Source organism: Palaemon carinicauda, chromosome 22, assembly GCF_036898095.1.
Source record: "Palaemon carinicauda isolate YSFRI2023 chromosome 22, ASM3689809v2, whole genome shotgun sequence".
Taxonomy (NCBI): domain Eukaryota; kingdom Metazoa; phylum Arthropoda; class Malacostraca; order Decapoda; family Palaemonidae; genus Palaemon; species Palaemon carinicauda.
Window position 1 is genome coordinate 99482063 of NC_090746.1, and position 15692 is coordinate 99497754.

The 15692-nt window shown below is 43.4% G+C and overlaps 1 protein-coding gene across 7 annotated transcripts in view; it reads left to right on the forward strand.

The window, feature by feature from the left end:
- LOC137616644 (protein OS-9-like) overlaps nucleotides 1-15692 on the forward strand; it is a 76590-nt gene that overhangs the window by 42931 nt on the left and 17967 nt on the right. For 3 of the 7 annotated variants that reach the window (XM_068346564.1, XM_068346559.1, XM_068346560.1), the window contains 2 exons: nucleotides 5327-5362; nucleotides 14745-14780. The exons of 2 other annotated variants lie outside the window; for them this stretch is intronic. In XM_068346564.1, the coding sequence (XP_068202665.1) occupies nucleotides 5327-5362; nucleotides 14745-14780 (72 nt within the window). The remainder of the gene's footprint in view (nucleotides 1-5326; nucleotides 5363-14744; nucleotides 14781-15692) is intronic. 2 more of the 7 variants (XM_068346561.1, XM_068346562.1) reach the window with 1 other exon arrangement.

Below are 15692 nucleotides of genomic sequence, written 5' to 3' on the forward strand. Positions count from 1 at the left end.
TGCATTGCTGAAGGTAAGGACCCACGAAGTAAGAGCTGTAGCTACTTCGATGGCCTTTAATAAAAACCGTTCTCTGCAGAGCATAATGGATGCAACCTATTGGAGGAGCAAGTCAGTGTTTGCATCATTTTATCTGAAAGATGTCCAGTCTCTTTACGAGAACTGCTACACCCTGGGACCATTCGTAGCAGCGAGTGCAGTAGTAGGTGAGGGCTCAGCCACTACATTCCCTTAATCCCATAACCTTTTTTAACCTTTCTCTTGAATACTTTTATTGTTGTTTTTATGGTTGTTACGGTAGGCTAAGAAGCCTTCCGCATCCTTGGATTTGGCGGGTGGTCTATTCATTCTTGAGAAGCGCCTGGGTTAAAGGTTTGGTAGAGGTCCTTTAGTAGGGGTTGCAACCCCGTGTACTTTGGCACCTTTGGGTTGATTCAGCCTCCAAGAGGAACGCTGCGCTCAGTAAGGAAGACGAACTTTAAATAAAGAGGCAGAGTAACGGTTCTATTCGACTTCCTTACCAGGTACTTACTATTTCATTGTTATTTGAGATAACTGTTATATGAAATATGGGATACTTAGCTATCCTTTAATCTTGTACACTGGTTTTCACCCACCTCCCTGGGTGTGAATCAGCTACATGATTATCGGGTAAGTTTAATATTGAAAAATGTTATTTTTATTAATAAAATAAATTTTTGAATATACTTACCCGATAATCATGATTTAATCGACCCTCCCTTCCTCCCCAGAGAGAACCAGTGGACCGAGGAATAATTGAGGAGGTGTCAACAAGAAGTACTTGAGTACCTGGCCACAGGTGGCGCTGGTAAGTACACCCCCTTCTAGTATTGTGATAGCTGGCGTATCCCTCCATAGAATTCTGTCGGGCAACGGAGTTGACAGCTACATGATTATCGGGTAAGTATATTCAAAAATTTATTTTATTAATAAAAATAACATTTTTACCCCCAAATTTCTTAACCGCAAAAAATTGCAAACCAACGTGAAGTAAAATGAGAAATTTAGAGTTAGAAATTGCCAAGTGCAGTCAAAACAGGAAATTTCACATTAGAAATTAGCCAATAATATTGTACAGTAAGCAATAAAAATTGCCAAAGCACACGAGTCAAAGCTAGAATTTTAAATTTACCGATCACCAAATACAGTTATAATGGAAAAGGCAAAAAGGAAAACCAGCATTTTATCAATGAATAATACTGTATATCACTGTATTAAAAATCACCAAAGAACATATGTCATAACGCGAAACAATGAATTATTGTGCACATATTCTTGAGATCAGCTAATCACAACCAAAATTAAAAAGTAATTATAATACTTTATTAAAGTGACCCGAAATTGAAAACAAAAGTACTAAAATGATTTAATAAAGTTCAATTAACTATTTGAAAAATCATGTTTTTTAGAATGCAATAATGTTGTGTGCTAACACTAGTGGTCAGCTGACAAAGTTGAATTCCATATTTTAAGATCAAGTAAAATTTGAAAATCAAATTGCCAGAAATTACATATAAAAATCAGACTATACATCAGTTTAGTGAGATTGGTGTTATTTATGGACATGAGTCATGGTATGAAAATGAAACAATCTCCTATAGATTTAGTAGATTTGAGAACAAAGCCTTCAGAACGATATTGGGAGTTAAATGGCAGGACAGAATTAGAAGTGAAACTATAAGAGAGATTACTCGAGTGCCATATTTGGATGAGATCATGATGAGGGGTAGATGGAGATGGTTTGGGCATGGTCTTTGCACTCCCCAAGAGAGATTAGTTCACCAAAAGTTCAGCTGGGCTCCAAAAGGCACTAGAAGAGTTGGAAGACCCAGACTTACATGGCTGAGGACTATGAAGTGCGAAGTAGATGATGAATGGAGAAGTATGAATTAAAAGCTCAAGATAGAGTCGACTGGAGAAATCTAGCTGACACCCTTTGTGTCAATAGGCGTAGGAGGAGATGATGATTTTAAGCTATGATTTAAAATGGATTTATGCAGAGTATAAATTTTTTTGTGTCAATTGATTGACACTTTTTAAGGAAGGAAAGATTTTGGTTTCTTTTGCTATATGTATGTATTGTTTGGCACCTGAAAGAGAGTGGGATCAGCTGATGAAATCGAATACTGTACTTATTTTTATTTAAGTTTCTTTCACCGACATGAAGCAAGAAATTGCTCTCCAAAATTAACAGTACCGTGATGTTAATTTTATTCTTAAATTCTGGGTTATTAAATATAATAATGCATAGTTAATACAGTTATTTATTTAAGGCAAAATACAGTTAATTTAGTTAAAATGTGAAAAAAAAGTTGGGGATGTGGGGTCTACTTTAGACAGACTTGCCGTGTATTCTTATGCGAAGAATGTGTTTTGTATGTGCAAATTTGGTATACGCAGCCATTTTCATAAACTAATTTATCGCAGAAAACAAGAATTGACTGCACTTAATTGTCATTGTATGGCTTAGAGACTGATACGAGGGGTGTAAAATGATATAACTTGAATTTAATATTTGTATTTATTTAAGATAAAGAGAACTAAAGTCTTGTTTGGCATATGTTGAACTGGTATGAAGTCTTAACTGACGTACAGTATGTTGAACTGACATAAAGAGGGATATTACCTTATGATCATTCGGTTTGTTTGTTGTTGGTGGTGGTGTTTGTTTGTTGGTGGTGGTGTTTGTTTATAAGAGTAAGTAAAGTTAATTTTTTAAATATCATGTAAATACTATAAGATTACAAAGTAGATAATAAAAAGAGATAGGAAAACATAATAGGGGAGCAGAATCATAAAGTTTAAACAATCTATATAACAAATATCAACTCAATGGTGCTCGACCACCTCTTTTCCAACTTCGTGACTTTTACTTCGTAGTGCAACCAAAATTCATAAATCCTGATCCAATACACAAGATAAAGAGCAAAGCAGACAAATTCCCAAGAATATATGAGGATCCCAGCTTGGGACCTGTCAATAGCTTATGGTGTTTGACAAGCCCAACTTCACTAACCCTCTTTAAGAGTAAATTTCATCTTACAGCCAGAAGAGGGAAAAGTGAGAATGAAAGTGAAAGTAGGGATAATGATGGACACAAGCAAATTGGTGGATTAGATATTTTTTTCATTGCACCTTGTTGCCTACTTTCATTATTCACAGGCCAATCCAATGATAACGCCCTGCAAAATTTAATGAGCTTGCTACATTAGCTCAATATTTACGCTTTCAGCTTCACAAGTTACCAGTTCATTACATAACTGACTGTAATGACAAACTTGATGATGAAGTGAATTTACCAAAATGGCGCCGGCAATCAACACCCCACCCTTTTACGTTACTCAAGGTAGTAGGTTGGCCACGGCACCAGCTACCCATTGCGATACTACCGGTAGAGAGTTATGGGGTCCTATGACTGGCCAGATAGTACTTCATTGGATCCTTCTCAATGGTTACGGTTCACTTTCTCTTTGCCTACACATTCACCAAATAGTCTGGCCTATTCTTTACAGATTCTCCTCTGTCCTCATACCCCTGACAACTCTGAAATTACCAAACAATCTTCTTCACCCAAGGGGTTAACTACTGCACTGTAATCTGTTCAGTGGTTACTTTCCTCTTGATTAGGGTAGAAAAGACTCTTTAGCTATGGCAAGCAGCTCTTCTAAGAGAAGGACACTCCAAAATCAAACCATTGTTCTCTAGTCTTGGGTAGTGCCATAGCCTCTGTACCATGGTTTTCCGCTGTCTTAGGTTAGAGTTCTCTTGCTTGAGGGTACACTTGGGCACACTATTCTATCTAATTTATCATCTTATTGTGTTAAAGTTTATATGGTTTATATAGGAAATATTTTAATGTTGTTACTGTTCATAAAATACTTTTGTATTTTCTTTCCTTTCTTCACTGGGCTATTTTCCCTGTTGGAGCCCCTGGACTTATAGCATTCTGCTTTTCCAACTAGGGTTGTAGCTTAGCAAGTAATAATAATAATAATAATAAGAGGCAAATTGTCTAGGACAGTAAAAGTACAGTACTTAATAAATTATAGGAACACAACAAACTAATGTTTAAAGGGGAAGTAGCAAACAGTTACTTAAATGCCAACGCTATTCAAAATTCTGTATATTCGATAATTAAAGGAAGAAAAAGAACCCATGTATTGATACTAATCTTAATAGTGATTTTGATCACACGAGAATACAGTACTGTATGCTTGTTTAACCCACCGACAACGATGAGAGAATGGCGGTCGAGGATTTGATGTGACATAGGTACACCAGCAAGGACTGGAATAATACTGTATTCCCTTTTTGGGATGCCGTGCGTGATGTCACTCATAGAAGACGACTCACAGCTACTGAGGTGCTGTGGCAAGTTCAAATGAGCCTGAACTTGCGAGGTCTCCCCCATACACTCCGAGCCTATGCCTTGCATGTTGATAAACTGCCTCCTAGAGAAGGGGAGATGATATTTCCTTGGTATTCATGTCATATTTGATTCCATATTCTAGCCTTTCACAGGAAAGTCATTGAAGACCACACAGCATTTTAACCCTAAAAATAAGTTTTTTCTTCATCAAAACTCCTTTATTATGCTCTCTTCATGTACTCAGTTTTGACAAAAGGGGTTTAGCATTTTTATTTTTCTATGCTTATGTTTTTATTATCTCCGACAATCATGTTGCACTGTTTTTGCTATGCACAAGGGAGGGAAGTATTGCAAGACATCGTTGTATCCAGTCTCAAAGAACTGCCTATGGTGAGCTTACCACAATTGACTCACTAAAGGCTCTTTAGTATGTTAGGTTACAGTATTTTTCATTGTTGTTATTCTATTCATCTCTTATTTTACCTGTTAATACTTGACTAAGTAATCTCTCTAATAAAACTATGAACTACCGAGCATACAAGAATGAGGAATGTTACTCTTTAATCACTTATAAAGATGATCTTCTACAATGATTAATTTTAAGCAAAGTAATTAAACTAAAAAATTGAAATTGTTTTTATTGGTAGTGCTGTGGTATATTGTTTTGTTTCTTTGATTTTTTAAGTACATTTTGAAAATATGAATAATTTTGTTTGTCTTCTGATATCACCATTAGGAGAAATGGATTTTAGTTATATGTACAAGATTTTAATTGCCATTCTAATTTTGAGTAATGTCAGGCTCAAGTAAAATCTTGATTATCAGCGACTCTTGCGTATACTGTATAGGATGTTAGTTAGTTCTCTTTTTTTTCTATATTTATGACCCCTCAAGTCTAGAACTTCAGTAAATAATTGTTGAATTAATGCTTTACAGAGAATGAAGAATAGGTATCAACCATTGCATAATTGGGTAAGTGTTTATGTACTGTAGACTAGTCCAAATTTGCACAATGCTGTAGGTTGCACAGGTAAAGGTGATTATTTTGTACGTTTGGTGAGGTGTGTTTGGTTATGCTTCATTTTCTTACATAAGTGTGACATAAATAGAATAATGCTTATAGAACCTTTGTCTACGTTTGCACACAAGGACATCAGGTAACATATATAAAATGTATCTTGTTAGTTTGGAGCTCTCTGAGAAGTTTCATGGTCCAAGTTTTCACACAAAAATTTAGCTATTACTTAAATCTATCTTGCAAATGTGGAGCATATTATGGTTTTATGCCCCATACGAATGGGAAAAAGGCACGCTAATAGATGATGATGTGTCATCTTTGTATATAAAAGATGTTGGCATGTGTTGAGGATGTATGGTAGGGAGGAAGTGAGGAGGGCTTGGGCAGAACCTGTTGGGGAGAAGATCAAGAGGGAAGCAAAGAATTAGATAACCAGATAAGGTGAAGAATGATAAGGAGAAAAGAGGTTTGATGGAAGAGGATGCCATTAATAGAAATCATTAGAGAGGGCACATGAGGTAACCGACCCCCTTAATGTATGGATAACAACGGGAAAGAAGATTTTAAACTAGTACATTAGTTTCTCACAATGTAAACAGAAATCCCTCGATTCTGGTGAGGAAGTTTTTATTATTGGCCTTCCTTTGACTGTAATAATCATCAAGCCTTTGTTTTCAAACTCAAACAGTTTGGAGTGTTTGGTTTTCGTAGCATCATTATTGAATTCTTAAGTAATAGATCGCAAAGAGTTGTTGCTGATGGGCACCATAGTGAGTATAGGAATGTCATATCTGATGTTCCTCAGGTTAGTGTTCTTGGCCCATTACTTTTCATACTATATACACGACATGTGGTGCGGCCTAGAAAACAAGCTCGTTGCATATGCAAATGATGCTACCCTCTTTGCATCCATTCCATCTCCTGAATGTAGATCTGGAGTTTCTGAATCCCTTAATAGAGATCTACCTAAAATCAGTGCATGGTGCAAATTTTGTAGACAATTTTTTTTCTTCAAGAACCTTAGGAAATATTCACTTCGGATGGTTTTTTTATATCACAGCGCTTTGGGACAATATTTTTCTTTAGGTTTTGTGTATTTTAGGGTATTAGATGTATTTTTATAAGTATCCACTTTCATACCTAATACGTACTGTTGGAATCCACACACCTGTGGTGTCGCTACACTAAGACCATATACAATACATTGTAACCCAAATTTTAAGCTTTTTTAGTCATGGTGATTAGAGCGTTGCACATGTAAGGTGGAGGTCTCAGTTTTCAATCCACAGAGTAGCAATAAATACAGCAGATTTAATGTATTGCTTTGAAGGTTTGTAGGTCTTAGTATGCACTGCATTTACATATGATTACTATATCTCATATATATATATATATATATATATATATATATATATATATATATATATATATATATATATATATATATATATATATATATATGGATATATATACATATATAAATATATATATATATATATATATATATATATATATATATATATATATATTATATATATATATATATATATATATATATATATATATATATATATATATATATATATATATAAATAATAGTTGTTCCGTAACCGAAATACAAACCACGCTATTTACAAAGGGGTTACCTTTTAGCGTAGCTGAAATGGCGAGCCATTAGAATTTAACGAGGGTGTATTACCCCCGCGCTATTAGCGGGGGGGGGGGGGGGTAGGGGAGTGGTAGCTAGCTACCCCTCCTCCCCCTCACACACAGGTGAATACCCACTTTCACTTTTGGCTCGGACTGTGACAGACGTCTCTGTCTTGGTCCTCTCTTGGCAGCCATTGTTTGTTTTGTCTTTACTTAATCGCTTACTTTTCATTTACTCAATATATATGTAAACATGTTTTCATGTTTGTATATATATTTGAGTATAGAAATAAGTAAGTTTCCTTTTCAGATTTGTGTGTGTAGTGTACGATATCTACGTGGAGTCCTCGGCAGTTAGGCCACCACGGCGTAATTTTATGGGTGGCGATCGAGTTTGACTTATGTCTTTCTATCTCTCTCTCTTGAGGTCGTTCACCCTTTTACTACGTTTTACTACGCCCTTGTAGCTTCCTTTCCGTGTGGGGGGGTTGCTACGCCGTACGTTTGTCTCAATTAGTTATGAATCTAATTGTAGTTGTTTTTTGTAGAACGATTCCTTTCGGGGTTTTCGTTCTTTCTTTAGTGTTCATTCTTTTTTAAATTACATTATTACATAGTTACATAATTATAATTGTTATAATTCTGTTTTGGTTACAGCTCTCCTTCTGTGAGTGTAAGTGGTTGTGAGGGCACGTGCCTGTTGTGTAATTCTTGTTCCTTTCCCTCGGGATTCCTCTTCGGAGCCTTCCCGGGGGAATGAATGTGTACTAATATTATTTTTTTTTTTTTTTTTACAGTTACCGATCTAGTTCGTTTCTGTAATATGGCAACGGTGTGAGCTGTCTGGTTGAGTCCTGGGGATTCGGCTGTTGCTGCCTCCCCCCTTGTTTTTTCGTCAGGGGCGTGTCTCCTTCTACTGGAAGTACTCCCGTGTCGACGGACAGCTCTCCAGTTCATTTTAGAACTCTCAGGAGGCTTGCCTCCTTGGGCGGGTAACTTTCCTTCCGAGGGAAGTTTTTCCTGTCCAGGCATGAGTTTTTCCCCTTTTGGGGGGTTCTTCTCTTGCCTTTTTTTTTCGTGCGACTATGCTCTTGGTGCTGAGCGGTCGCACCTGCAGTTTCGTTCAAGGGGCTGGGCAATTGCAGGAGCTCCTCTTCGGAGGATTGCTCCTTTTAGGTCACTGGCTGACTAGTCTCTTCCACGAAGTGTTTCTCTTTCGTTCGCGAGAGAGTACACTCATAGAGACTCCTCTTCGGAGGTTTTCTTCTGTTGCGGTTGCTGTTGGCCTCCCTCGCCGTAGGCCCACCGTCTGCCTCGTCGTAAGGGCCTCTCATCTCCCTATAAGGGTGCTTGAGGCGCCTTTTTGGATCTCCGTTTGCAGCCTACAACTCCTTTTTCTCGATCTTCCGCCTTGGTGCAGATGGACAGCAGTCTGATCTCGTCTTCCGACAGGCAACGGTCTTCCCGACGGACAGCGGTCTTCTGACGGACATCAGTCTCCCGGCGGACAACGATCCCTTCGGGGCAAAGGGTTGCCCCCACGGGGGTTCTTCCCTTGCGTGTCAGGGTTTCCCTGCGCGCCCTTCTGCTGTGTTCTCTCCTGCTCCTGCTCAGTGTTAACACACAGGCGCTCTTCTGCTCATCAGCGCTCTCCTGTTCGTCAGCGCTTTCAAGATGATCATCCCTGCTGTTCCTGTTGGTTCCTGTTACGCGCCCTGTGCGCCCACGTTCGCCCTCACGATCTAGAACTTCGGTTCAGGTTGGGGTCAAGGACTCTTCTTCTATGCACAGGCTTCCACGCGTAGCCTTCTGCTCGTCAGCGATCATCAGCTCGCCAGCGATCACCTGTCTCTCGGCGATCTCCGGATCGCCCGCGTGTGTTACACCCGGCACGCCAACGTTCTCCAACACTTCTGAAGGAACATGCTTCGCCAGCTACTAGCTCACCTGCGCATGCTGATCGCCATCGCGCGACCCTCAACTGCGGATGCTGATCGCCATCGCGCGACCCTCAACTGCGGATGCTGATCGCCATCGCGCGACCCTCAACTGCGGATGCTGATCGCCATCGCGGATGCTGCTCGCCATCGCGCGACCGCCCACCTGCGCATGCTGATCGCCATCGCGCGACCGCCCACCTGCGCATGCTGATCGCCATCGCGCGACCGCCCACCTGCGCATGCTGATCGCCATCGCGCGACCCTGGCATGCTAATCACCATCGCACGATCGCCCTCCTGCACATGCTGCTCGCGATCGCTCACCTTCGCATACTGCTCGCCAACGCACGATCGAACACAACGCGCCATTGCCAACCTGCGCGTTAGCGCTCACCAGCTCACCACCGATTGCTTGTTGATCCATATCGCCAGCGGTCTTCCTCGCCATCGCGCTAACGCTTGCGTTCGCCGCCTCGGACTCGCTCTCATCCACCTGCCCACCCTCACAACCGCTCGCCCGCGCGACCGCTCGCCTGTGCGCCCAGGCGGCCATTCGCCTGCGCGCCCACACGCCCACGTGCCTGCACGTCTACGCTCATGCGCGTCAGCGCCCATGCTCTCCAATGTTCGCCCACGCGCGAACCAACGGTTTTTCCATCGCGCGGACGGATGGTGTTCCGTCGCGCGAACCTACAGTGTTTCTTCGCACAAACGTCGGCTTATTTCTTGCAGTATCCATTGCTCGTCTATGGGTTATCGCTCGCCGACCACCAGCTCTCGCCCTTCCTACCACGCTCGCCCTCCTTCTGCGCTCCTTCGCTCACCTTCGTTTGCGTTACCACGCATGGGCGCTTCCACGTTCGCTCACGCGAAAATCTTTGAATTTCCGTCGCGCAAGCTCCAGGGCGATTGCGACCACGATTCCCAATGGGTTTTTTCGCAGCCTGGCGAGTTCTTCTGGAGCGTATTTCCAGAACACGGCCTCACCCTGTAAACGCAGAGCATGGCACTTGCAAGAATAGGAGAAACTTAAGGGAGATCTGAGCAACACTCCTCTTTCCTGAACCTGGGTTAGCCTTTCCCCGTCATTCCCTGGAAGGATTTTTGGCGGGGGGGGGCTTTCCGTTCGAGATTTCTCCATCGGACAAGGGGTGACTGCTTACCTCTTCCTCTGGGAGCTTACCAGGTTCTTTCCCTCCTCGGTTACGGCCCGAGGTTTGGGTCAAGGAAGCTACAGGAAGATCAGGGGTACTTTCCTCCTCTCGAGCTCAGGCACCTTGGCCCTTTCGTCGTTAAGTATCTAACTTGCGGACAAGCTCGATGTTGTACCATCTGGACGCGCTGTCCGAGGGCTTCCTTCGGGTGTCTCATCTTTGGAGGTCGACGACCTCAGACACCCTTCCATCCTTGAGAAGAGTTTGTTGGTGCCCAAGGACAGAAACTTAGACAGCTGCTGTGCGGAGGAAATCGACTTCCGGTTTCACTCCTCCAAGGCGCTTTCTTCCAGACTCTGCAGGGCTCCAGCACCCTTTTTCTTTCAACCACGTCGGCCTAAGTTATCGGCTACGACAACTGGGACAAGGTGTCCAATTGCAGTTTCCTCCTGTCAGGAACAGATGGCACGGGAGACTCCCCCGGGGGCGCATAGTCCTATAAGGAGTTCACGAACTCTATGATTGCAGGTTTTTCGCTGGAAGGATGCTTAAAGTTACTCATCCGAATGACAGCTTCCCGATGCCCATTCCCGCACAATCTCTGTGATTAGCCAAGGATATCGCGCCTGCCGTCTCTGTCAGCGAATTCAGTGTCTCCTAACCTCTATGCCATAGCGTCAGCAGAGTTGCCCGGTTGGGCAGAATGATCCATACCTTAGGCGAAGGTCTTTCTTAGGATCATCGACGGCTTCACCCCCGGCCCCCTCAGTCGATCCTTTCTTGTAAGGAAGGATCTGAGAGGGGATGTCCGTAGTCGACCTCTCAGCCCTGATCAAGTTTGTCGAACAAACTTCGGCCAGCGTAGACCAGCAGAATCGATCAGACTGGTAACGAGGCGACAGGACTCCTTAAACCCTGGATCGGAAGGACGGGTACTTTCAGTTTCCATTCCATCCATCTTCCAGGGTGCTCGTCGAATTCAGCCTAGACTGCAAGTATTCCTGCTTATGATGCAGTGTGGCTATCCCGCCGTGGCATAGCAGGTTTGTTTCCCCAGAGAACTCTCCCTGCCTTCCTCTTGGCCGCTCAGGTGCAGGCTTCCGCCTCCTCTGCTGTTTGGAGGGCTGGTCAACTCCGGTAGGCTCGGGTCGACCTTCTTCAGCACCGGGACAAGATTCCGGATGCTTACCATGAGTGTGGGCTCATGGTATTTTGCTTGGAGCCTTCTCTTCCTCTGCCTCAACATCTGGAGTATCTGGCCATGATAGTGAGTCAACGGCCTTACCACGTTGGGAACCCCGCTTCTCGTCCGTCCAGCGAGGTTATGCAACGTCGGTACTTGGATGGGTGACCACCTGGGGACGCCAGATTCTGTTACCACATCCTCCGAGCCTTCCTTTCGGTTGACTGTGGCAAGACTGAGGAGAGTCGCAGTACCTGTTCTCAGTCAAGCAGAGCTTTCAGCCCTACCTTGGAACGTTTCCTAGTTCTCCTTTCCTCATTGACCCGTCTATAGTCCGAACGGTCGCCTCAGGATAAGTTCCATGTGGGGCGATCCAAGTTCCGGTGGCTTCAGGCAATGTTTAACCGGACTCCCTGGCCCTATGGGACCAGCGGAACTATTAGACCTGCAATGGGTGTTGACCTATGGAGCCTCTTGATGGTAGTGGATATTCTCGTCCTTTCCCCACATTCTTGATGCGGTTCTCGGACTCGTCAAAGGAAAGGGGGGGGCATGTTCCGATCCAGGCCTATGGTCAAGACCTGAAGGATACCTCTCCATCATTCAGGCAGGCTTAGGGGCCTTAGTCTGGCCCCTCTACAGATCCTACAGCTCCTGCCGAGTCGCCCCGTGCCCGTCGACTTCATGATTCTGGCGTATTCTAACCAGCAGGGGACGCATTTTCACACCTTCACATCTTGCAGTAGAGATACCGGGATGATTGAGATTCTCTCAATACCACCATCGGCTCTCTCGTTCCAGGCAGGGGAATGTTCTCTCAGACTATCCGAGCAGAGCCTCGTAGAGAGAGTGTACCTGGGGGTCTTTGACCTTGGGTAACCAGCAAGTGCTGGTCTGGGGGACCTGATCGCGACAGCTTGGAACCTCAAGCTTCCGCTATTTTTCCCCCCAGTCTCAGACCCCGAGACTCTGGCAAGATGCATTCCGGTGATGGTGGGACAACTTCGACGCCTGCGTCTTCCCTCCTTTTTGTCTGTGGACAATGGGTCTCAACAAGACCAGGTTGTCTGTCAACCTTTCAATGGGAGAGCTCCACTGGGACTATGCGCAGAACGGTTTCTGGACCCTCTGCTTCCCCTGACGGAACTCCCGGGAGAGCTTCTCCCACGGCGCAAACTACTCAAGCATCCACACTGCGACATCTCTCCCGAACCGGGGCGTCGCTTCGGCTTCATGCCTGGAGACACTACGCTTCCTCCTCAAGAGGAGACAACCCGCTACAGTCGCGGTACGGAGGTCGCGTCATCTGCGGTAGTCATCCACAGGGGTCTCCCAGGCAAAGTGAAGAGTCTAAGGTGGTTGGTGCCGTGGGAGATATACCTCTTCCCTTGAGGCCTCTTCTCCAGCAATAACGGTCTTATTGCCTTTCGGCGGGAGGAAACTCCTTTCCGCTCTCGGCAATGAAGCCTGTCGCTCAGCCTTTCCCTGACCTTCAGGCTTAAAGGAATAACTTTTTCCTGCCCGCTGGATCTATCCTTGCTCATGCGAAGCTACGATCGTACCTGCCCTAGTCGGAGGAAGATCTCCAACTTGGAGCATGGCTCGGACTTTTAGTCCTTTAAGAGATCTTCTCAAGACCCTTTACGACAGGCCTCGGATTGTATTCCGCCTTGGGTCTCCTGCTCACTCTGGCCACGGCCAGTGTGTAAGCAATCTTCTTGGTCTCTTACGACTCCCCCCTTTCTAAGGAAGAGGGGAAGGCAACATTCAGGCTCGCTCCTGAGTTGTTGGCTAGACTCAGAATCTGGGGGTCCCGGCCCTTCGGTCCGATTCATTCAAGGTTTCGAGTCTCCATTCTGTATCTGATGTCCCAAGACCTTCTCTTTCTTGCCAGTAAAGGAATCGAGAGGTTAGCGCTGGGAACAGCTGCAGTTTGTCCTCAGTTGCAGCCGATTTGGGAGCACAAGGAGGACATGGGGGGAGAGTCACCAGTATACCTCTTCAGCCCGGACTCAAGGACATTCATCTCGACCTGTCTCCAGACCCTCCCCCGTCACGTCGCCCTACAGCACGATGTTGGATACATCGCAACGTCCCTCGCCTTCGAGTAATACTACTCTGTGACGCAGGTGCTACAAGCTGGAGTCTGGAAGCGTCTAATGACCTTCGCAGCCCGCTTCCTGCAGGGCGTGACCCACAGGAGTCTCGATACGTTTTCTATCGCTCTGTGGTGGCTACACAACAGCTTGTCTAACCTCAGGCTCCTTTTTGGACAGGTAGTAGAAGGTTGAGGGCATTGTTATCAGGTTTTAGTCTGCATGAACGAAAGAAGTATGTCTGGCCCTTACTTCTTTCTTCATCATCCCCTCTACGGGGAAGCAGCATCCTGGTCTCTGCATAGCTGACCTCGAACCTCTGCAGGTAAACCATGCTTCCTTGTGTTCCGAGTATTGAGTCAATACTGTCGCGTCCCCCATACCCTGACGAGGTGGTATTGGGAACGTCCTAACCCAGAGTTCCTTCTGGAACTCCAGGTCAACTGCCTAGGACGGGTCACACTTCTTCCTTCACACACAAGCTTACGTGGGCCACATGGTTCCTTGCGGAGCAAGGAACTTGTGAGGTGCAGGGACTCCTTTTCTCGAGTGCGACTCACTCGGATTCTGAGTCCCCGGGTAAAGCCAAAGCCAGTATGGCTGGGGACTTTCCACCCTTCCTAAGGGGTAAGTCACCCTTTGTAAATAGCGTGGTTTGTATTTCGGTTACGGAACAAATGACAAATTCGAAGATAATTTGTATTTTTCCTAACCATACAAACCTTAGCTATTTACACATATTTGCCCGCCAGCCATGTCCCCCAAGACAAGTCCTACCTCTTAAGTGAAAGTGAGTATTCACCTGTGTGTGAGGGGAAGGAGGGGTAGCTAGCTACCACTCCCCTACCCCCCCGCTAACTAGCGCGGGGGTAATACACCCTCGTTAAATTCTAATGGCTCGCCATTTCAGCTACGCTAAAAGGTAACCCCTTTGTAAATAGCTAAGGTTTGTATGGTTAGGAAAAATACAAATTATCTTCGAATTTTTCATTTTCAATGTATCAAATACATGCACACAGCATCTGTATTGTTTGTAAGTACTTGTAAAAGATTTTAAGCTCAGTGAATGTATTGCAATTTTTTTTTTTTTTTTTTAGAAATTGGAAGAATGTAAATGAATCCAAATCATGTTATAATTATTTGTAGCTTTCAAAATGCTCATCATTCTTATCTTGCCTTATGGACATATCTACAATGGATTGAATCAAGATATGAGTCTGCAAGACTCATAATTATATACTAAATGCACTCTATATGAATGACATGAAAGATATTCTTACTGAAAATTACCAATAGCTTTAACATACTTTGCAGAGATTGAAGAACAGGTTTCGACCTAGACGTCGTTTGGTAAGTGCATTTGTAATTTTATTTCTAAATGGAGTGGCCGACAATGATAGCCTAAAGAAGAATTAGTAGAACATGAAAGGACAATAATTCTTTGAGGAACCACATTTTCGTGTTCGTAGTTGCTTACATACGTTAAACGGCAAGTAGTGTAAGCAGGTTTTAGTGTTTTATATGAGTTGGTTTTTTAAGGTACAACCCTTGATCATTGACTAAACTTGTTATATATCACAAATTAGCCTTTGTGTTGGTTAAGATCTTACAAACCAAGACTTTGGGGAAAAGTCAATCCAGTTCACAACTCGAATTTCTTCCTCTCGTTACATTTTTATTGCCACTAATAAACACAACTGGATGGAATACTCTTATGTTTATTATTTTACTAATTTTGTTAGCCCTTAATGTTATAACCATAATGAAAAGTCAGATATGCAATATTGATTTTCGTATTAGACAATTAGAAGTGTAAGCTGTACATATTACTGAACTCAAGGACATCAGTGAGGTAAAAACTCTGGTGTTAAATTTAAATTGGTGATTTGAAAGGTTAATTCACTGACACCTGACATTGAAAATGTCAGTGCTCTTTGGAATTCAAAGGGTATGTTTCTTAAGAAAAAAAAAAGATTCAATACACAATAGTCTCTCAGTATTCCATAGTAATCCCAGTCTCAGGGTGAGAATACATTTTTATGTAACATATTAATTTTTTTTTGTGCTCCCATTCTTTTATGATTTACCTTTTTCTGGGTCGACCTGTGACGCCCGGTGAAAAGAGTCCTTTTTTTACACTTTTCTGATATAAATAAGTATTTATATCAGAAAAGTGTAAAGAAGGACTCTTTTCACCAGGCGTCACAGGTATCTTCCCAGAAATAGATTGTTCCTTTGTCAAAATCCCTCTTATGGTACATG